Consider the following 23,609-nt stretch of genomic DNA (forward strand, 5'->3'; position numbering starts at 1 on the left):
GGCAACAGAGCAGAGCAGCCAGGGTCTTGGAGCCTGGAGGGAGACAGCCTGAGTATGAGTCCCAGCTTCGCTCTTTACTAGCAAACTGTGACCTTTCTAAGCCTCACCTACACAATGAAAGTAGCAGCAGAACCTTCCCAGTGGGACTGTCGGGAGGGGCACCTGAGCTGTTCCCCACTGCTGTGAAATGCTCCTCAAGGAGAGAAGCTCATTTTACCAAACAGCTGGGAAACTCCAGCTTGGAGCTGTCTTCTGGGGGCTTTCAATCAGATTAGAAATGTTAAAGGGTATTTTTTCCTCTCTCTTGTCATTAAGTTAAAAAAAATGATTTTGAGGTAAAAGGACTCAGAGAAATCACTCAGTTTATCTACAAAGAAAAGTGTTACTGCCTTCCATGGAGCCCAAGGCAGCTGGGGGATGCACAAATCACATTAGACCATAAAGTATCCTCCAAAAAGGTGAGGCCTCCAGAGTCCACCATCCTCTCCAGAAAGAGACCATGAAGGCTTCTATTCTGTGTCCTGTTACTAATGGGGACAACTTGGGGACTTTTCTGTTCATCTCCAGCTGTGGAGATGAACAAAACCAAAACAAAACCTGCAAAGTTCATTTAATTAAAAAGGAAACAAAGGGCCGGGCACGGTGGTGCACGCCTGTAATCCCAGCACTTTGAGATGCCAAGGCGAGTGGATCACCTGAGGTCAGGCATTCAAGACCAGCCCGGCCAACATGGAGAAATCCCATCTATACTAAAAATACAAAAATTAGCTGAGCATGGTGGTGTGCACCTGTAGTCCCAGTTACTTGGGATGCTGAGGCAGGAGAAGCACTTGAACCCAGAAGGCGGAGGTTGCAGTGTGCCGAGATCGCACCGTTGCACTCCAGCCTGGGCGACAAGAGCGAAACTCTGTCTCAAGGAAAAAAAAAAAAAAAGGAAACAAAGAAGCTTTGTGCACATACCATCCTGATTTATTGTATTAAAGATACAATTTGTGCTGGGCATGACGGCTCACACCTGTAATCCCAGCACTTTGGGAGGCCGAGGCCAGCAGACTGCCTGAGGTCAGGAGTTCAAGATCAGTCTGCCCAACATGGTGAAACCCTGTCTCTACTAAAGATACAAAAGAATTAGCTAGGTGTGGTGGCATGCGCCTCTAATCCCAGCTACTCGGGAGGCTGAGGCAGGGGAATTGCTTGAACCCTGGAGGTGGAGCTTGCAGTGAGCCAAGAGATTGCGCCACTGCACTCCAGCCTGGGCGACAGAGTGAGACTCCGTCTCAAAAAAAAGAAAAAAAAAATCCAGTTTGTTCTCACAAGGGGCTTTGGCAGTAAGAAGCGGGTGAGTAGGGAGTGGGAGGCCTCTAAGCCAGCCAAATCCCCTCCCACCTCGCTCCAGATAACTTTTGGAGCCGTGCTGGGCTTGCTTGAGACTGGCATCAGGTTCCTTGGGCTTTCGGCAGCTGGGGGTGTCTCACGTGTCCTCATTTGGAAAGTCTGCTTGTAGCATTGGCAGGCACTGTAGCGACTGTGATAATGAGCTCCGGGCCCTGCGATTTGAGCAGGAGCCGGTCCTGGACATTCCCAGCAGATGGTTGCATCTGTTTCACTCCCCAGTCCCCATGGAGGACGGCGCTCCCCTCCTAGGGAAACCCAGTGCCTGCAGCCCAGCAGAGGCCACTCCGTGATGAAGTGAGGCAAGCTCGCGGGCACCCCTTCCAGGTTTAAATGCTGGCTGTGCCGTGCAGCAGCTGTGTGACCCTGAGAAAGTCATTTCATCTCTCTGAGCCTCGTTCCTCTCATCTATAAAATATAATTACTTGTGCAAATGACTTGGCATGGGGAGCCCGGCACATAAAAAGCACTCAGTAAATATTAGCCCACAAGATTATTGTAGGAGAGAAAGGGACATGGGTTGATAGAGCAAATCTGACAGGGCAATTGTCCTCAAGGGTATTCTCCAATAGAGCATAATAATTATTATTTTTTGAGACAGATTCTTGCTCTGTCACCCAGGCTGGAGTGCAGTGGCGCGATCTCGGCTCACTGCAGCCTCCATCTCCCAGGTTCAAGAGATTCTCCTGTCTCAGCCTCCCAAGTAGCTGGGATTACAGGCACGTGCCACCATGCCTGGCTAATTTTTGTATTTTTAGTAGAGATGGGGTTTCACCATGTTGGCCAGGCTGGTCTCGAACTTCTGACCTCAAGTGATCTGCCAACCTCGGCCTCCCAAAGTGCTGGGATTACAGGTGTGAGCCACCACGCCCGGCCCAATAGAACATAATTGTGTTTTTCTTTGGTATGGTCTTAATTTTAGAATATTGAGAAAAGCACAGAGAAGCAAATGACAAGTATGCACAGCTCTGTCACATGGAGACAACCGTGATTAACTTGTAATGTCCTTACTGGTTCTAATAGATGTTCTTTGGTGTCTGCACATTCAAGGGTTAGATATTTATTGTAGTCTTTGCTATCTGGGCTTATTTGTAGTCCTCTGTTTTGGGAAGGCTTTCCAGTTATTTGAAAGGATTTGGGTGTTGTGATCTAAGCTGTTTCTGCTTTAGGGGGCACCTCAAGCCCAGTAACGCCGTCATTCTTGCAGACTTAGTACAGGTATGGCTTTGATGGTCTTGGAGAAGATCTAGGAGCATTCTCTGGTTTACCAGGCAGAGACCCTTGTTCTCTTCCCTTACTTTCTCCCAAAGAGTCTCTCTCTCTCTCTCTGTCTCTGTTTGGAACCACCTAAAGCTGGGGGTGGAATGACACAATCACCCCTGTAGCCACCACCACTGTGACTGTGCTGGGCCAGACCTGAAGCCAGCACAGCACTGGGTCTTGCCCAAGTCCTGCTGTAACCACTCCCTGGCAACTGCCTATGTTTGCTCAAGGCCGTGGGGCTCTGCAATTAGCTGGTAGCAAAACCAGCCAGGCCTGTGTCCTTCCCTGCAGGGTGGTGAGTTCCCCCAGGCCCTGGGTGAGTCCAGAAGAGCCGTCTGGGAGTCAGGGACTACAGCCAAAAACCTTAGATGCCTACCTGGTGTTCTATTGTATTGTGGCTGAGCTGGCACTCAAATTACAAGACACAGTCCTTGCCACTCTTCCCTCCCCTTTCCTTCTAGTTCTTTCACTCACTGACTTTATAAAAAGGAGAATATGTCCAACACATTGTTTCATTACCTAGTATAGTTCCTTTAATGACACATAACAAACATCTTTTAACATAACCATTACGTGTTTCTTCTGTAACCGTAATTTTAAACATCTACACAGGATTTCATTGAACAGTAACTTTAGTCCCTGCTTCCTGAACACAGAGGTGCTCAATAACTTACATACATTACCTCCCTGAGGTCTCTTGGAGGTAGGTATGGTTGCTGTCATCTTATAGATGGGGAAGCTGAGGCTGAGACATGCAAAGCCACAGCCTGGGTTCACACAGCTGGTCAGAGACAGGACCAGGATTCAAGCCCAGGTGTGTTTACCACCAAAGCCAAAGGACTTCCATTGCGGAGGAAGGCTGGCTGCCCCAGAGGAGGCTACAGCATGTAGTAAGAGGTCTTCTCCTGTAGCTTTGTGAACACTGTGAGCCAGCTCAGGCAAGAATCTGCCCCCCAAAAAGATACCCAAATGGCCAATAAGACATATGAAAAGGCAGTCAGCCACACTAGCAGTCTAGACAATGCAAATTAAAACCACAAGGTGATGGATACCACTACCCACCCACAAGAATGGCTAAAAGGAAAAAGACAGGTAATATGAAGTATTGGAGATGCTCACATACCACTGGTGCAAGTGTCAATTGGCACAACCACTTTGGAAAACTGCTTGGCAGTATCTATTAAAGTTGCACATGTGTATACCTTACCACCCCAGAAAGGCACATTTATGTACTCCAAAATGCATGTTTGTGGCATTAAAATGTTCGTGGCAGCACCATTTGTCATAACCCCAAGTTGGAAACTACTCAGATGTCCATTAGCAATAGGATTGGGTAAATCCTCATTGCATGAATATACTAGGCAGCAGTGAGAATGAACTATTGTTGAATGCAACAATATGAATGAATCTCAAAATATATTGAGTGAGAGAAGCTAGACTTAAAAGACACATAGTGTATGATTTTATTAATATGGAGTCTAAGAACAGGCAAAAGTCATATGTGGTGCTAGAAGTCAGGATGGTTGGCTCTTGTTCCTTGATCTGGATGCTGGTTACATGGGTGCATTCATTTCATGGCAATTCATCAAGCTATAGGTTTGTGTGTTTTTGATTGAAGCATTACCCACACTTTTTTGAGTGGGGCTCTGCAATTAGCAGGTAGCAAAACCAGCCAGGCCTGTGTCCTTCCCTGCAGGGTGGTGTACAGTTTTTTGAGTGTAGGTAATGCTTCAATCAAAATTTACATTAGGCCAGTTGCGGTGGCTCACGCCTGTAAGCCGAGCACTTTGGGAGGCCAAGACAGGCAGATCACTTGAGCCCAGGTGTTTGAGACCAACCTGGCCACCATAGTGAAACCCCATCTCTACTAAAAATACAAAAATTAGCTGGGCACAGTGGTGCACACCTATAGTCCCAGCTACTTGGGAGGCTGAGGCATGAGAATCACTTGAACCCAGGAGGCACATGTTGCAGTGAGCCAAGATCAAGCCAGTGCACTCCAGCCTGGGTGACAAAGCGAGACTCTGTCTCAAAAAAAAAAAAATTACATTAGAAGTTGGGTATGGTAGTGTGCACCTGTAGTTCCAGCTACTTGGCAGGCTGAAGCCGGAGGGTCACTTGAGTCCAGGAATTCAAGGCCAGCCTTGAATAGCAAGACCTTGCCACTTTAAAAAAATCACAGAGGGGCCGGGTGCAATGGCTTATGCCTGTAACCCAGCACTTTGGGAGGCCGAGGCGGGTGGATCACCTGAGGTCAGGAGTTCAAGACCAGCCTGTCCAACATGGACCAGTTGGCCCAACATGGGCCAATAAATATCCCATGTATATTTTTAGTCTCTACTAAAAATACAAACAATTAGCCAGGCGTGGTGGCAGACGCCTGTGATCCCAGCTACTCGGGGGGCTGAGGCAGGAGAATTGCTGGAACCCAGGAGGCGGAGGTTGCAGTGAGCCAAGATTGTGCCATTGCACTCCAGCCTGGGCTACAAGAGCGAAACTCCTGCTCAAAAAAAAAAAAAAAAAAAGAAAGAAAATCAGTAAGTGTCTGCCAAGAAACCGCTGACTATACATTTTTCCCTTCTCTCCCACCATACCCAGAGCTCCGACCAGCCAGCCTGGTGGTCCTGCCCAGGTCCCTTGCTCCAGCTTTTGAAAGATTCTGCCAGGCCAACACTGGTCCTCTACCCCTGCTGGGCCAGAGTGAGCCAGAAAAGTGGATGCTGCCCCCTCAAGGTGCTATCTCAGAGACCAGGTAAAAAGCTTGGGTTACTGTGGGTTAAAGCTTGGGAGTGTCCAGGTGCTGTAGCCAGGTGTCTCTGTCATCCGGGACCTCTCTGTCCAGCCTCAGGGACCTTCACAAGGCCTGGCACAGAACCTCACTCATGACTGTTGCTCAGGAACGAGCTGCCCTCCCCACTGTTCTGACTCCTTCCCCTATCACCTGGCGCCTGTCCTGGCTAAGATCTTTGGGATCGTGGAGAAAGTCCAGCCCTGGAGAAATCCCACTGGCTCTGCCATCTGTCTACTCCATTGCCCAAGCCAGAAACCCGCCTGCACAGGATTAAGAAGAAAATAAAAAACACTTGCATTACCAACACCCAGAGACAGAGATATTGTGTCTGTTCTCCCAGGCTTTTAAACTAGAACCTATCTAGTAAATGGCCCCACTGATGCTGGGTCGGTGTACCTCTCCTGTGAGTCTCCCTTTCCTATGGCACCAGCACAGACTGGCATCTTCCCTGGCCTAGCCCTAGTCTCATCCTTTCTGTCATCATCTGCTTTCCCAGCAGAGTGACTTTCTAATGCTAAACCCGATCATGTGGCTCTCCTCTTAAAACTCCTTCAGACTGGGTGCCGTGGTTCATGCCTGTAATCCCAGTACTTCGGGAGGCTGAGGCAGGAGGATGGCTTGAGCCCAGGAGTTTGAGACCAGCCTGGGCAACATAGGGAAGACCTGGTCTCTACAAAATTTTTTTTTAAAAATTAACTGGGCATAGCGGTGCACACCTGTGGTCCCAGCTACTCGGGAGGCTGAGGAGGATTTCTTGAGACCAGGAGGTTGAGGCTGCGGTGAGCCGAGATCAAGTCACTGCACTCCAGCCTGGGCAACAGGGCAAGACCCTGTCTCAAAATACATATATAAAAAATAAAATAAAATTCTTCAGTTCTTCTTATGGCTTGGACCTCAGCCTGATCTCAAGACCCATGGTGACCTGGCCCCAGCTCAGTTTCTCCCCTGACCCCTGACACTCCAGTCATCCCCAGCCAGTTCCCGAGACAGAAAACCCCCCAGGAACATTCTGTCATGATCATTTTAGGACGGGAAGGTCCTTTGGAGACCCCATCTGGGCCCACGATTGTACCTTTACATTTTTCCCTGGTGCCTCCTGTGCTGCCAACTTGGAGACTCCTGGAGCCCATCCCCCAGTGGGCTTTCCACGTGCTGCTTCCTCTGCCTGGGTATGCCTTCTTCCTTGCCCAACTGGCAAACTCCTATTCATGCCTCAAGACCCAGCACCAAACTCCTTTGTGGAAGAGAATTGATTTCTCCCTTCTCTGTGTCACTCTACCTAGACGGTTGACATTCCCTGCTGTGTATTGCCAGTATGTGTTTTCAATGAAGTCTCATCTATCAATTAGGATTACGAGCTCTTTAAATTTTGGGATGGGATGGGCGCAGTGGCTCACGCCTGTAATCCCAGCACTTTGGGAGGCCGAGGAGAGCAGATCACCTGAGATCAGGAGTTCGAGACCAGCCTGGCCAACGCGGTGAAACCCTGTCTCTACTAAAAATACAAAAATTAGCCGGGCATGGTGGCGCGGGCCTGTGATCTCAGCTATTTGGGAGGCTGAGGTGGGAGAATCACTTGAACCTGGGAGGCGGAGGTTGCAGTGAGCCGAGATTGCACCACTGCACTCCAGGCTGGGCAACAGAGCAAGACTCTGTCTCAAAAAATAAATAATAAATAAATAAATAAATAAAAAACATTAAAAAAAGAAAAAAGACTGGGACAGTATCCTCTCCATTACTCTAGCCCCATCGCCCAGCATGTGCCTGGCATGGAGGCATAGCTCAGTAAAAGAGTTTGGAGTGGGTAAAGAATAAGCTTGTAACCAAAGAAGTCTTTCAACCCTACAGAAGAGTTTCCTTTAAGGGAAGAGAAAGGCCTCACCCACTACTGGCACTGAGAGGTTCCCCAAGACACATGTTCTCTGTCCGCTTTGGGCTACTGGTCCTACCTCCATAGCAGAGAGGCTACCATTTACTTTTCTTCTTCTTTTTTTTTTTTTTTTTTTTTTCTTTGAGACAGTCTCACTCTGTTGCCCAGGCTGGAGTAGTGCAGTGGCGCGATCTCGGCTTGCTACAACCTCCACCTCCCAGGTTCAAGCGATTCTCCTGCTTCAGCCTTCTGAGTAGCTGAGATTACAGCTGTGTGCCACCATGCCTGGCTAATTTTTGTATTTTTAGTATAGACGGGGTTTCACTTTGTTGCGCAGGCTTGTCTTGAACTCTGGAGTTCAAGTGATCTGCCCGCCTCAGCCTCCCAAAGTGCTGGGATTACAGGCATGAGCCACTGTGCCTGGCCACCATTTACTTTTCTCGGTGGTTTGGCTTGTTTTGGCTTGCAGGTATAGGAGACACACTGGGTGGGAGGTGGGGGTGCGTTCTATATGTGCTGATTTAATCGTTTCCGATCTGGGGACATTTGAAGGATGCCAGCAAGGCCCCCTGCTGAAAACTATGCTCCCTACCCTGGTGCCAGGGCTGAAAATTTCAGCACTAGACATCCTCTTCTCTCTCCGCAGTCCTTCTATAATGTATTATCAGGGGCCACAGTGAGAGTCTGGGGCCCTCCCAGCTTTCCTCTTATGTCCCCAGGATGGGCCATCCCCAGTTCTGGAAATACGAGTTCGGTGCCTGCACCGGCAGCCTGGCTTCGCTGGAGCAGTACTCGGAGCAGCTGAAGGACATGGTGGCCTTCTTCCTGGGCTGCAGCTTCTCCCTGGAGGAGGCCTTGGAGAAAGCGGGGCTCCCCAGAAGAGACCCAGCAGGTCACAGCCAGGCGGGTGCATACAAGGTAGGGACACAGCCCACAACCCACAAGGGCAGAATGGCCTGAAGATGCAGATCAACTTACATATTCCTGGGGTGGGGAGAACATGGGCACGGGAGGTGGCAAACCTAAGCTCCAGCCCCAGCTCAGCCACTTTCTAGCTGTGCAACCCAGGAGAAATGATCAATCTCTCTGAGCCAGCCTCAGTCCCGCTCACCTCTGGGACCGCTGTGAGCACCCAGTGTGGCCCTTCTTCATGGTTCAGTGCTGTAAACCAAACCCGCTTGGGATTTCTCTGGCTCCTTTAACTTCAGGCACCTCAGCGAGATTTTTAAAAATCCTCCCTGGCTCGGGTGAGCCTCAGCCAGGGGGAATGAGCCTGGCTCTCTCAATACCCAGGGATTTGTGGCAGAGCCTCGGCCAGGCAGTAGCTCCTGGGTTAGGTCTCTGTCCAGAAAGCTGGGTCATGTTCTTGGCCGGAGGTGGCCTCTGGCAGTCACAAACACAGCACAGCCGGCGTCTCTGGGACGTGCCTGCTGTGCCTCTTCCAGCCCCTACTTGTCAAGGTGAGTGCACTCGATTCCCTGGTTCCACAGACCCTTCCTGGACATCTGTTGGTAAAGTCTGAGAGTTCACTCTGCTCCGTCAGTGGTCAGCCAGCATAAACAGCCAGGCTCCAGGTTTCTTTATTTATGGAGGACTTGGATCAGAGATTTTGTCTTGGACTCTGGGACATTTATTAAAATGTCTTGGTTTGGGCTCCTGCCAGAGAGGCCCCAGCTGCCTCTGATCAGAAACAAAGCTGCCCATAGTCTGTGCTGCCCTCATGGGTGAAGTGTGTGCCCGAGCGGTTCTCTTGAAGCTAGGGAAAGGTGGGGATGGGACCCCAGCCACTGGCAGGCACCCACGGCAGTCTCTGGCTCTGGAACACACCACCCTTTGTAGGAGGTGGGAGCTGAGAGGGCCCCATGGCTCGTCACATGCAGATTCTCATTTTAGATGAGGAAACCGAGGTCTAAAGAGAGAAAAGGACTTGCCCAAGTCCCAAAGCCAGATGGGAACCCGGAACTCCTGGCTCCCATCTGTACAATGTCAATAGCAGAGATGTGACAATTAAATGATGCTTTGCAGTCACAGGGTCTGCTGATATGGCAACTGTTTGTTGCCTACAAAGGTGCAAGTAAGTGCCCACAGTAAGTGCTCAACAGGGCTTCACTGACCCCGATGCTTATCAAATAGCTTTCAGTCTAATATCGACACCTCTGCCCCTGGGCTCCAGGGAGAGATGGCGAGACAGCCATCTGGGATTCCATTGGCCACCCCCAGACGGGATGTGTCTTAGCCTTGGGGAGTGCTGCCTGGCTCTGCCAGTGGCTCCAGCATGTCCCCTCTCCTGGGTGCTATTATGCAGACACTGCTTGCTGGCAGCCACACCGAGGTTCCATCCTGCTGCCGCCAGGGTGGTGATAGCAAGCTCTTTAGGTGGTGGCCAAGACTGTCACAGTGGATTATAGTCCTGGCCATGTCCTAAATCTTTCATAAGCTCTATTGCAGGCACCAGAAACCATTCAGGAGGTGGGGTGGGGGAGCGAAACACCAATAAAAGTCACACAGATCAAACCGGGCAACATCTGTTAAGGCAGGAGGCACCAGGCCGTGCTCCATGGGGTCTGGGGACAGGCTTGTTGCTTGTGTGGATTCAGGAGGCAGAGTGAACACCAGCTTCTCCTGTGATGTTCTCCCTTGCCTCCCTCTGCCCGTAATTCACCAGAGGCTGTTTACCTTTGGTCCATGGCCCTTGCAGTCCCTAGAGAAATTCAGAGGCTCCATGATATTGGATGGGAAAAAAAGTACGTTTTTCTTTCCCCTTCTTCCCTCCCTCCCTTCTTTATTTTATTTTATTTTATTTTTATTTTTATTTTTGACAGTTCTTGCTCAGTTGCCCAGGCTGGAGTGGTGCAGTGGCACAGTCACAGCTCACTGCAGCCTCAACCTCCTGAGCTCAAGAGATCCTCCCATCTCAGCCTCACGAGTAGCTGGGACTATAGGCATGTGCCAGCACACCCAGCTAATTTATGGGTGTTTTTTTTTTTTTTTTGGTAGAGACAGGGTTTCGCTGTATTGCCCAGGCTGGTCTTGAACTTCTGGGCTCAAGCGATCCAACCTTCTTGTCCTCCCAAAGTGCTGGTATTACAGGCACGAAACGCTGTGCCCAGCCTCAATTTTATTTTCATAACCTCAACTCACATTTAGCATTTCCTTCAATTATGAATGTAGGCAGCAAACGGCTGTCATATCAGCAGACCCTGTGACTTCATGGCTGGCAACAGAAATCACAGATATCTTCATATCACGTTAGAGAGTTCTTCCTGATGTCTCAAAAATATCCTATATGCTGATCACTACTTCAAAGTTACAATGATAGTAGAAATGGCATCTTGTTTCTTAGGCTGCTACTGAGGAAGCATGCATATTGTCTCACATTTTTCCTTTTTTTTTTTTTCTTTGAGATGGAGTCTTGCTCTGTCACCCAGGCTGGAGTGCAATGGTGTGATTTTGGCTCACTGCAACCTCCGCCTCCTGGGTTCAAGCCGTTCTCCTGCCTCAGCCTCCCGAGTAGCTGGGGCTACAGGCGCGTGCCACCATGCCCGGCAAACTTTTGTATTTTTAATAGAGATGGGGTTTCACCATGCTGGCCAGGCTGGTCTCGAACTCCCGACCTCATGATCTGCCCACCTCGGCCTCCCAAGTGCTGGGATTACAGGTGTGAGCCACCGTGTCTGGCCACATTTTTCTATTATTTGATAACTGTGCTTGCAGGATAATTGGTTTCCTTTGGAATCCTGTGCATTTTCTTGTATGCAGTTAAAAGCATTACTTTGACCAGGGGTCCACAGCTGTACTAGTCTACCAAAGGGGTCCGTGGCACACAAAAAGTTAAGATTCCCTATTTTAAACCAGTAATTAGCAGCAAACTCCCTCTCTCTATGTCACATAAAAATAGAAGCTAATTTCTATAACAGCTACTCCTCCTTCATTTAGCTGCCTTGAACTCTTGGTGCTCAGAGCTTGGATCTGTGCTAATTCCATTTTTTAACATTTTCACTTGATTTTTTTTTTTTTTTTTTTTTTTTGGTCAGACAACAGTGCCTTGTGTTACCCATGCTGGCTTCTGCTGCCCTCTGGTGGTCACAATGAGGCCCATTCCCAAGGACAAACTGGAAGGGCTGATGCGGGCCTGCTGCTCCCTCGGGGGTGAGCAGGGGCAGCCTGTTCACATCGGCGACCCAGGTCAGTGTCTCTTCGCTCCTGCCCATGATCCTGACAGCCTCTCTTGGAGTTGGGCCTGAGAAGCAGACAGGAGCTTGCCACGTTCCTAAGCTCCCACGGCTTGTCTTTGTTTTTACCAGGGGTCTCCAGGGGCAAAAGCCCTGAACAAGGCTCAAAGGTTCCGGCATCTGTATCAGGGCTGGGCTTACAGATGCCCCTCACGTTTAAAGGTGCCACCCTTGGCAGAATAGCCAGTCTCACTGTAGTGTAAGTTTACATATATCATATCCTCTTGGGTTTTTACTGAGGCTTAATAATATATACATAGGAAAAAAATATATATATATATATAATGAATATATATATTGGGTTTTGTCCACAATTCCTGGCTCTTAACTCCTGAAATTCTTGGAACCTCCAAAATGCTGTATTTTGTCTGATAGGTTCAGGGTGGGGCTGGTCACCAGAAAGACTAAGGTAGGATTAGAGGGTTGGGACTTTCAGCTCCACCCCTCCCTGCAACCTCCAGGGAGGAAAGAGGGGCTAAAGGTCAAGCTGATTACCCATGGCTGATGGTTTAATCAATCATGCTCATGTAATGAAGCCTCCGTAAAACCCCAAGAGGATAGGCTTCAGTGAGCTTCTACATAGCTGAACACATGTAGGTTCCTAGAGGGTGGTGCCCAGGGAGGGCGTGGAAGCTCTGCACCCCTTCCCCCACACCTTGCCCTGGGCATCTCTTTATCTGTATCCTTTGCAATATTCTTTATTTAATTTAATTAATTAATTTATTTATTTATTTTTGAGACACAGTTTCCCTCTGTCGCCCAGGCTGGAGTGCAGTGTTGCAGTCTGAGCTCACTGCAACTTCCGTCTCCTGGGTTCAAGCGATTCTCCTGCCTCAGCCTCCCAAGTGGCTGGGATTACAGGTGCCCAGCACCACGCCCAGCTAATTTTTGTATTTTTAGTAGAGATGGGGTTTTGCCATGTTGGCCAGGCTGGTCTTGAACGCCTGGCCTCAAGTGGTCTGCCCATCTTGGCCTCCCAAAGTGCTGGGATGATAGGTATCAGCTACCACACCCAGTCTGCAATATTTTTTATAATAAACTGGTAAACATAAGTAAATGTTTCCTCTAGGTCTGTGAGCTGCTCCAGGAAATTAATCAAACTCAAAGAGTTTGGGTTTAATCAAACCCAAAGAGGGTTAATCAAACTGGAGGCCAGTTGGTCAGAAGTTCTGGAGGCCCAGACTTGGAACTGGTGTCTGTAGGGGTGTGGCCTTGGGGACTGAGCCCTCAACCCATGGGTTCTGATGCTATCTCCAGGTGGAATGGAATTGGAGGGCACCCAGCTGGTGCCTCCTGCTTGATGGTGGGGAGAAACCCCTACAAATTTGGTCACAGGAGTCTTCTGTGTTGATGACTGTTACTGTGGTGTGAGAGCAGAGGAAACACACCATTTAGATAGAGTTTTTTTCTCTACACGCTCACCCACTGGGGATCTTTGATAAATGTAAAGCTCCTATGAACTTCCAATGAATCTGGGGTTGGGGGAAGCCAAGGGTGGCAGCAGGGCTCTTTGTCTGGAGATTTGAGCTCGAAGCAACGTCTAATCTGGGCTGCTATTCTTTGGTATATTTGGGTAGGAGATGGCTTTATTCCATATGTTAATTTGAGCTGAAATCCATTGATCCCCAGCGTATTCACTCAATCTGAGAGTGAGTGAACAGATCCAAGATGAAGAGCCAATATCAAGAAGCTGTGCAGGCCTCTTAGAGGGCCTGATGAGAGTTTGAGACTGGGCCTTGGATGAGGGTCCAAGTTTGGTATACCTAGACTTGCTCAGCTGCATAACCGACAACATGAGACAGAACCTAGCTTTTTGTGAAAATGCAGTCAGTACTTGCTAGCTTCATCACATGAGGATGATTCAGGGCCACCCACCAGGATGGTGTCTGCTGAGGAGTTTTATCATTAGCGGGGATGGATTGGGCCCAGCACATCCATCTTTGCTGTCTTCGGGATTAGGTTGCTGCTGGTAGTCAAGCAGCTGAGGTTAGGTGCATGAGATGTGACCCAGCCTGGACCAAGGTCAACCCCCCAAGGCTGGCTTTGGTAGCAATCTGCACGATGAGAGTACTAGGCTCAATGCACCCAAGGATGCTTCCAGAAATCACGCCACACAGTTTGAGATTCTGTGTTCTGAAACCACCACACCACATGGCCTGTAAATTATGGAGTACCCTGAGTAGTCAAAGCCTTAATCCCTATTCTCCTTCACTCTTCCTCAAATACCATTTACAATAATCCTGCAATTTGAGTTTCTGTTTTAGAGAAAGAACCATAAACTACTCAACCAGTTCTAATTGGATGCTCCCTGCTGAGGGAATTACATTTTCGTTTTCCATCTGCAGAACTGTTGGGAATCAAAGAGCTTTCCAAACCTGCCTACGGGGATGCCATGGTGTGTCCCCCAGGGGAGGTTCCAGTGTTCTGGCCTTCTCCGCTGACCAGTCTCGGAGCTGTCAGCAGCTGTGGTACGTTGGGGGATAATGGGACAATCGATCTGCCCTAGGATGGAGCCCAGTGGGGTCTAGTTCTTGAAAGCATATTCTCGTAGTACAATGATTTAAAAATAAAGCCATGAAACAAAACACAAAACAGAGGCCTACAGCTACAGTGAATCTCTCTCTGGTTTCCTTCTTTTATTTATTTATTTATTTATTTTTTGAGACGGTCTCACTCTGTTGCCAGGCTAGAGTGCTGTGGTGCAATCTCGGTTCACTGCAACCTCCAACTCCCTGGTTCAAGTGATTTTTCAGTCTCAGCCTCCTGAGTAGCTGGGATTACAGGCATGTGCCACCACGCCCAGCTAATTTTTGTATTTTTAGTAGAGACGGGGTTTCACCATGTTGGCCAGGATGGTCTCGATCTCCTGACCTCGTGGTCTGCCCACCTTTGCCTCCCACAGTGCTGGGATTACAGGCGTGAGTCATCGCGCCTGGCCTGATTTCCTTCTTTTAATCCCAGGGCTGGATCTCCTTACCAGAGCACTTTGTCTTACAACTCAATTTTTTTGTCGTTGTTGGTTTTTTGGTTTTGTTGAGACACAGTCTCACTCTGTCGCCTAGGCTGGAGTGCAGTGGCACGATCTTGGCTCACTGCAAGCTCCGCCTCCTGGGCTCAAGCGAGGGAGGTGTGCCTCAGCCTCCCAAGTAGCTGGAATTACAGGTGCATGCCACCATACCTGGCTAATTCTTGTATTTTTAGTAGAGACGAGGTTTTGCCATGTTGGCCACGCTGGTCTTGAACTCCTGGCCTCAAGTGATCCTCCCACCTCAGCCTCCCAAAGTGCTTGGATTGCAGGCATGAGCCACCGTGTCCAGCCTCAAATATATTTTGATTAAATATATTTCCTTCCTTCCTTTCCTTCTTCTTTCTTTCTTCTTTCTCTCTCTCTCCCTTCCTTCTTGTCTTTCTTTCTTTCTTTCTCTTTCTTTCTTTCTTTCTTTCACAGAGTCTCACTCTATTGCCAAGGCTTGAGTTCAGTGGCATCATCATAGCTCACTGCAGCCTTAAACCTCTGGGGTCAAGTGATCCTCCCATCTCAGCTTCCCAGGTAGCTGGGACTACAGGCATACGCCACCATGCCAAACCAATTTTTAGAAATTTTTTGTAGAGATGGGGTCTTGTTACAATGTCCAGGCTGGTCTCAAAGTTCTGGGCTCAAGTGATTCTCCTGCCCCAGCCTCCTGAGTCACAGGGATAATAGCATGAGCCATTGCTTCAGCCGTTTTGATTAAATATATATTTTTATCTGCTGAAGCATCCCAGCCCATTCTAGCAGGAGGACTAACCTTTAGCTTGGCTTTTTGAGACATTTTGGAGATTGATGGGGCCTTGAAAACAAAGGTGAAGCCAAGAAATATAACTAAACAAGTCATTTCCCGTGGTATTTGCAAGGTGATTATAAACAAGGCCAGCTGCAGTACATTTTTTCCAAGGCCTAGGTGATATTACAATGAAGTGACACACGAGGGCGCCCTCCCTAGCTCTCAGTAAGATAGGAAGGTGACAGAAACATGAAAAATAACAGCTATTGCAGACCATGGTCATGGACACTGGAAAATTCTGGCCAGGCCAGCCACACTTGCACTGTAAGCACATAATCTGGTGTTACTTTAATTTATTTTGAAAGCATTCATGAGAGGTCAGCTATCAGAATGGCCTCATGCGAGGGAAAGATCATCCCTAATGTGGTGATGAGGCGTGGCTGCCAAGATCCACAGGATTCCATTTGTTCGTTTATTTAAGTACATGTGTTGAGAACCTGCTATGTGCCAGGCATGCACCCAGGCCTCAGGAGTACAGTGCTCCGTGGGACAGGATGGAGTCCTCTGGGCGCTCATGGTCTTGTCTGAGTGTGTGTGTGGGCATGTGTGTAGACACACACACCCACGTGCAGTAAACGTCCCCCAGCCCAGTGGCCTCACTGCTTTCCCACCATCGGTCGTGGCAGGTGCCCTGCAGAGGAGATCTCACTGCTGTGGGCACCCCAGCATGGCATGTTTCAGCCCTTTAGTTCTGACAGCGATAGCACAATTGATCGTAGATGAGAACAAATGACATCAGAGAGGGACAATCTTGAATCATTCTCAAATTCCCTTTTTTTTTTTGAGACAAGGTCTCGCTCTGTCACCCAGGCTGAGTGCAGTGGCACAATCACAGCTCACTGTAGCCTTGACCTCCTAGGCTCAAGCAATCCTCCCACCTGAGCCTCTGGAGTAGCTGGACTACACGTATGCACCATCATGTCCAGCTAATTTTTAAATTTTTGTGGAGATGGGGTCTCACTATGTTGCCCAAGCTGGTCTTGAACTCCTGGGCTCAAGCGATCCTCCCACCTCAGCCTCCCAAAGTGCTGGGATTATAGTCGTGAGCCACCATGCCTACCTTGAACTTCAATATTTAAACTTCTATTAGCAATAGATTATGTGCCACAGACCTCACAACTGATGGGGGCAAAACCCTGTGTCATGCTCTGAGCTGACTGTTCTGACGTCTACCTGGTTTTGGAGTGACCAGTTTTAGGTGCCATCCAAAACACAGACAAGCGATAATTACATTCATCATCAGATTCATGACTTCTTCCCCTTACACATCAAATCTAAAAGTTATGTATCTATTAGATTTTTATTTTGAAGTGCTGGCTGACTCTGGCTTTCTATTAAATATGAAACTTTAAGCCAAGTGTGGTGGCTTACGCCTGTAATCCCAGCACTTTGGGAGGCTGAGGTGGTCGGATCACTTGAGGTCAGGAGTTCAAGACCAGCTCTGCCAACATGGTAAAACCCCGTCTCTACTAAAAATACAAAAATTAGCCAGGCGTGATGGCACACACCTATAATCCCAGCTACTTGGGAGGCTGAGAATTGCTTGAACCCCGGAGGCGGAGGTTGCAGCGAGCTGAGATTGCACCACTGCACTCCAGCCTGGGTGATAGAGCGAGACTCTGTCTCGAAAAAAAAAAGAAACTTTATTGTTTCTGTGAAATCCAAGATTTATTTACTCAATTCACATCTGCATTTGTTGAACACCTGTTATGCGCAAGGCCCTCTGTGGGATCCTCAGATGAATGAGCAATGGTCGCTCTTCTCCAGGAGCATACAGCTGAGTAGAGATGAGTACTCAAGGATAGTAATGACACTGAGGAAGGCAGAAGAGGTAAATAGTATGGTATTAAGCACTTAATGAGCTAGGCATAAGAAACTAAGAATGAGTAAGATACTACGTGGTTCAGGCCAGGCTCCGTGGCTCATGCCTGTAATCCCAGCACTGTGGTAGGCTGAGGCAGGAGGATTGCTTGAGCCCAGGAGTTTGAGGCCGCAGTGAGCTGTGTTGCGCCACTGTACTCCAGCCTGGGCAACAGAGCAAGGCCTTATCTCTTTAAAAATATATATAGATGAGGCTGGGTGCGGTGGCTCACGCCTGTAATCCCAGCACTCTGGGAGGCTGAGACAGGAGGATCACCTGAGGTCAGGAGTTCGAGCCAGCCTACCCAACATGGCAAAACCCTGTCTCTACTAAAAATATAAAAATTAGCTGGGTGTAGTGGTGCACGCCTATAATCCCAGCTACTCAGGAGGCTGAGACAGGAGAATTGCTTGAACCTGGGAGGCAGAGGTTGCAGTGAGCCGAGATCGCACCACTGCACTCCAACCTGGGCGACAGAGCAAGGTTCCATCTCCAAAAAAAAAAAATATATGCTTGTTCAATTATGCAAACCATCGAGGGCTTACTCTGAAACAAGCACTTTGCTGAACACTTTTTTAAAAATTTATTTTTGTTTTTTACATTTTTAAACCACATGAGTATGCTAAACACTTTTTTTTTTTTTTTTTTCTGAGATGAGGTCTTGCTCTGTTGCCTAGGCTGGAGTGCAGTGACGTGATCTCAGCTCACTGCAGCCTCTGCCTCCCAGGTTCAAGCAATTCTCCCACCTCAGCCTCCCAAGTAGCTGGGATTACAGGCGCACCACCAAGCTGGGCTAATTTTTGTATTTTTAATAGAGACAGGGTTTCACTATGTTGCCCAGGTTGGTCTTGAACTCCTGACCTCAGGTGATCCACCCTCCTTGGCCTCCCAAAGTGTTGGGATTACAGCCGTGAGCCACTGCGCCCTGCCTGCTAAACACTTTTATGTACGTTTTCCAGTTTTGTTCTGACGATAGCCATATGAGGCATTATCATTACTTTACAGTCAAAGAAACAGGTTTAAAGAATAAAGTCAGGCTGGGCGTGGTGGCTCACGCCTGTAATCCCAGCACTTTGGGAGGTCAAGATGGGCAGATCACCTGAGGTCAGGAGTTTGAGACCAGCCTGGATAACATGGTAAAACCCTGTCTCTACTAAAAATACTAAAATTAGCCAGGCGTGGTGGCGGGTGCCTGTAATCCCAGCTACTCAGGAGGCTAAGGCAGGAGAGTCGCTTGAACCCAGGAAGCGGAGGTTGCAGTGAGCCGAGATCGTACGACTGCACTCCAGCCTGGGTGACACAACAAGACTCCGTCTCAAAAAAAAAAAAAAAAGAATAAAGTCAATAAAGTCACATCTCAAATTCCAGTATATTCACAATGCTAAAACCAGTTCTTAATAACTATGCTAGAGTGTTTCACATTGCCTGAAATCTAACAAAGGAGAGTCTTTAAAGAATAAAATTAACATAAATCAAAGCAAAATGTAAGTGCCATAAGGAAAAATAGAAACGATGCCATAAGGAAAAATAGAAATGATGCTCACAGAGGGTTCCAAACCTAACATTTGCTGGAAAGCAAAGCAAGATGGCTTCATGAGTTTTAAGAATCCAGTAAACACTTCCTGATATCCATGGGTTAAATTGATGGACTCGCCTAGAGCTCTAGCTATAGCTGTGGCTGTATCTCACTTCTTTTCAACCCATATTCAACTCATCTTTACTTTCCTAGAGATTAGAGGCAACTGTTTAAATGGAACTTGATGTAGCTATAAACCAGCTTATTCTGACCTTGGTGCCAGCAGGTGGTATAGGGAGTGCTTAGGCTGAGTTGATGGCCAGGTGCCATCTTGCCTATCAACAGTGGGCTAGATGAGGGTAGGCTGGACTTGATGAAGTGGCTGGGCTCAGACCCTCCTGCTGTGTGTTTCAGAGACCCCACTGGCTTTTGCCAGCATCCCAGGCTGCACAGTTATGACTGACCTGAAGGATGCAAAGGCTCCACCTGGTTGTCTCACCCCAGAGAGAATTCCAGAGGTCCATCACATTTCCCAAGATCCTCTGCACTACAGCATCGCGTCAGTCTCCGCTTCTCAGAAGATCAGAGAACTAGAGTCTATGATCGGCATAGACCCAGGTAAGAAACAACACATTTGCTCGGCATAGACCCAGGTAGGAAACAACACATTTGCACCTGGAGAAAATCACCACTGATGTAATTTTCAGTGAAAAAGGTGGGATGCAAAATGTATCCACAGGATGATTTTTTAAATGTTGATACTGCATATAAATCTCAAAAAGACTAGAATTAAATACACCAAGATACTGACATTGATGGTCTCTAGGTAGTGCTATTATGAGTGATTTTTGCTTACTTTCTTTTTCTTTCTTTCTTTCTCTTTCTTTCTTTTCTTTTCTTTTCTTTCTTTTTTTTCTTTTTTTTTTTTTGAGACAGAGTCTTACTCTATTGCCCAGGCTGGAGCAATGGCGTGATCTTGGCTCAAGTGATTCTCCTGTCTCAGCCTCCTGAGTAGCTGGGATTACAGGCACGCTTCACCACACCTGGCTAATTTTTGTATTTTTAGCAGAGACAGGATTTCACCATGTTGGCCAGGCTGGTCTGAAACTGCTGACCTCGTGATCCGCCCAGCTTGGCCTCCCAAAGTGCTGGGTTTACAGGCGTGAGCCACCGTGCCCAGCCTTGCTTTCTTCTTTATGGCTTTTTCTTTCTTTCTTTTTTTTTTTTGAGATGGAGTCTCGCTCTGTCGCCCAGGCTGGAGTGTGGTGGTGCAATCTCAATTCACTGCAACCTCCCTCTCCCGGGTTCAAGTGATTCTCCTGCCTCAGCCTCCTGAGTAGCTAGGACTACAGGCACGTGCCACCCCACCCAGCTAATTTTTGTATTTTTAGTAGAGTCGAGGTTTCACCATGTTGGCCAGGCTGGTCTCGAACTCCTGACCTCAGGTAATCCACCCATCTCGGCCTCCCGAAGTGCTGGGATTGCAGGTGTAAACCACCATGTCCAGTCATTTTTGGCTTTTTCTTGTTGTTCTAAACTTTAACACTAAACGTGAGGAAGTTCGTTGAGTTTATTTGCTGGGCATGTTGCCAGCCAGAAGCAGATGGGGTTAGGTAGTAAGAAAAAAAGAGAGAATGGTTTCTAGGTAGGTAACTGCCACCGTTAAAAAAAAGTTATTTATGTAGTTTATTATTATTATTTAGAGATGGGGGCGTGGTGTCTCACTATGTTGCCCAGGTTGGTCTTGAACTCCTGGGCTCAAGTGATTTTCCCGCCTCGGCCTCCCAAAGTGCTGGGACTACAGGCATAAGCCACCCAGCCTGTCCTCTATGGATTTAGTGATGTCCCTAATCTCCCCCTTTTGTGCCATTGCCCTGGGGTTGGGCATGGAATAGATTAGTTGTATACTGGATAGCAGGGATAGTGATGGGGTGGGATTACTTCTCCGGGGATCCCAGTGGGGCAGGACCCTACAGCCACAGCCTCACAACAGTTTGCAGTCAACTTGTATATTGTATAACGCATCTCAGGGGAAGGATAGCTCTTCTGTGGCTTTGGAGCCACTGGCCTTCTGTACATGGGAGAGGGCTGGTGGAATCCCCTAGGGGACCTGCTGATTCCAATTAGTTATTTTATTTTATTTTATTTTATTTTATTTTATTTTATTTTATTTTATTTTATTTTATTTTATTTTTTGAGACAAGATCTCACTCTGTTGCCGAGGCTGGAGTGCAGTGATGTGATCTTGGCTCACTGTAACCTCCACCTCCTAGGCTCAAGCAATCCTCCCACCTCAGCCTCCTGAGTAGCTGAAACTACAGGCCATTACCACCATACCTGGCTAATTTGTTGTTGTATTTTTAGTAGAGACGGGGTTTTGCCATATTACCCAGGCTGGTCTCAAACTCCTGAGCTCAAGTAGTCTGCCCACCTCAGCCTCCCAAAGTGCTGGGATTACAGGCATGAGCCACCATGTCCAGCCCTGCTGATTCCAGTTAGAAAGAGGTTTGCTAAAAGCTGGTTGAGGGGCTTTTAACTTCCTGCTATGTCTTCATTTAAGGGCTGAATTTCTAATCCCAGGTGGCCAGCAGGGACTGCAGTTTCACCCGCCATTGTGTGTGGTAAATCCCTTTGTTGGCAAACACTCATGAGAGAATTACGGTGTAGAGCATACCTCAGTTTCCTCATCAGCGTAATAGGAGTGATGACAATTATGCCTGCCTCTCTGGGTTGTGATGCATAATAAGGAAAATGATGTCACCTACCAAGTTGTACTGTGCCAGGCAACAGGCTGCAAGCATTTATGCGTTTCATCTTATTAAATTCTCCCAATGACTCTACGTGGAGGCAGCTATGATTAACTTCATTTAACAGGTGAGGAAACTGAGGCAGATAAGGTGCAAAGACTTTCCAAAGTCCACATACCTAGTAGGTGGTCAGGGCAGAACTCAAACCCATGTCTGCTGACTTCAAGCCTATGATTTATAAATGTCAGCTAAATTAGAATCTCAGTGGAAACGGTAAGTCACGGTCTTGCCTGGGCAGTTGAAAGAGTGCTCTAGCAACTCTTGGTTCACACCCCAGTCCCTCTTCTGGACCTTCTCATGGGCCGTGCTCCTAAACCTGGGGTACAAACCGCCCTTGGCACCTGGAATGACTGGAGAGGAGAAGGCATATGTGGCCTCCCCACCAGCCCACCTGACTCTCATTCCCCAGAGTCAGGTGAGCCAGTGGGAAGTTCCAGGTAGCTACCTGCATCAATGGTGGCCGACCTCCGTGGAGAGCTGAGGGGTGAGGCCAGCCTGCAAAGCAGCGGTCAGCAATCTGGGCCAGACTCCGAGGGCCCAGACAGGACTGATTCCAGCACCAGTTTAAAGCCTACGGCAGCTGGGCAGAACCCCAAAACAGACAGGCTGGGACCTTCCCCTGCTGGCCAGCCCTGTCACGAATCTGACAGTGCAGACCAGCCCTAGAAATACCTATTCTTGGGAGGCCGACGTGGGAGGATCACTTGAGGTCAGGAGTTCAAGACCAGCCTGGGCAATGTAGAGAGATCCTATCTCTAGAAAAAACAATAATAATAAAAATTAGCTAGGTGTGGTGGTGTCACACGCCTGTGGTCCCAGCTACTGGTGAGGCTGAGGTGTGCAGATCGCTTGAGTTCAGGAAGTTGAAGCTGCAGTGAGCCATGATTGTATCACTGCACTCCAGCCTGGGCAGTAGAGCAATACCCTGTGAAAGAAAGAAAGAAAGGAAAGGAAAGGAAAGGAAAGGAAAGGAAGGAAGGAAGGAAGGAAGGAAGGAAGGAAGGAAGGAAGGAAGGAAGGAAGGAAGGAAGGAAGGAAAGGAAGGAAGGAAGGAAGAGGGGCGGGGAGGGAGGGAGGGAGGGAGTCTGATTCTGGAAGGAAGGAAGGAAGGGAGGGAGGGAGGGAGGGAAGGAAGGAAATGTCTGATTCTCTCCCCTGGACCTAGGAGCAAAAGTTGTCTTCCAATGACAGGGGCATCTGTAGTAACTAAATTTCTTGCTGAACCAGTGGACATAGCTCTTTGCCTGTTTGTCTTCTGTTAGGTTGTTCATTCATTAGTTCATTCTGTAGAGAATGTGGTTTCCTTCACATATAATCCTATAGTAAATTAAGGATATAAACCCACCACAGCTACACCTCATAGGTTATGCTCATGACTGTGTATACATAAAGTATCTTACATAGTTGATCCCCTGGGTGGATTTTTTTTTTCTTTTGAGACACAGTCTTACTCTGTTGCCCAGGCTGGAGTGCAGTGGTGTGATCTTGGCTCATTGCAACCGCCACCTCCTGGGTTCAAGCAGTTCTCGTGCCTCAGCCTCTCAACGTAGCTGGGATTACAGGCATGTGCCACCATGTCTGGCTAAATTTTGTAATTTTAGTAGAGCTGGGGTTTCGCCATGTTGGCCAGGCTTGTCTCGAACTCCTCGTCTCATGCAATCTGCCCACCTCGGCCTCCCAAAGTGCTGGGATTACAGGTGTGAGCCACCGTGCCCAGCCGGATTTTTTTTTTTTTTTTTTTTTTTTTTTTTGAGACAGGTTCTTGTTCTGTCCTCCAGGCTGGAGTACAGTGATGCAATCATAGATCACTGCAGCCTCACTCTCCAGGGCTCAAGGTACCCTCCCACCTCAGCCTCCCGAGTACCTGGCACTACAGGTGCGCACCACCAGGCTGGGCTAATTTTTAATTTTTTTTTGTAGAGATGGGGTCTCCCTGTGTTGCCCAGGCTGGTCTTGAACCCCTGGGTTCAGACAATCCTCCCTCCTCAGTCTCCCAGAGTGTTGAGATTACAGGCATGAGCCACCGCTCCTGCTGCTCTGGGTGGGTATATTT

At 48.3% G+C, this 23,609-nt stretch overlaps 1 protein-coding gene across 9 annotated transcripts in view; it reads left to right on the forward strand.

Annotated features, from left to right (window-relative positions):
- Positions 1–23,609, forward strand: part of DGLUCY (D-glutamate cyclase) — a 164,550-nt gene that overhangs the window by 103,159 nt on the left and 37,782 nt on the right. For all 9 annotated transcript variants that reach the window (XR_010130815.1, XM_063698120.1, XM_063698117.1 and 6 more), the window contains 5 exons: positions 5,254–5,407; positions 8,036–8,234; positions 11,351–11,501; positions 13,894–14,016; positions 19,164–19,367. Coding sequence is in view for 8 of the 9 variants with exons in the window: in XM_063698120.1 (XP_063554190.1) it covers positions 5,254–5,407; positions 8,036–8,234; positions 11,351–11,501; positions 13,894–14,016; positions 19,164–19,367 (831 nt within the window). In the remaining variant the exon portion in view is untranslated. The remainder of the gene's footprint in view (positions 1–5,253; positions 5,408–8,035; positions 8,235–11,350; positions 11,502–13,893; positions 14,017–19,163; positions 19,368–23,609) is intronic.

The sequence above is a fragment of the Gorilla gorilla genome, chromosome 15, assembly GCF_029281585.2.
Source record: "Gorilla gorilla gorilla isolate KB3781 chromosome 15, NHGRI_mGorGor1-v2.1_pri, whole genome shotgun sequence".
Taxonomy (NCBI): domain Eukaryota; kingdom Metazoa; phylum Chordata; class Mammalia; order Primates; family Hominidae; genus Gorilla; species Gorilla gorilla.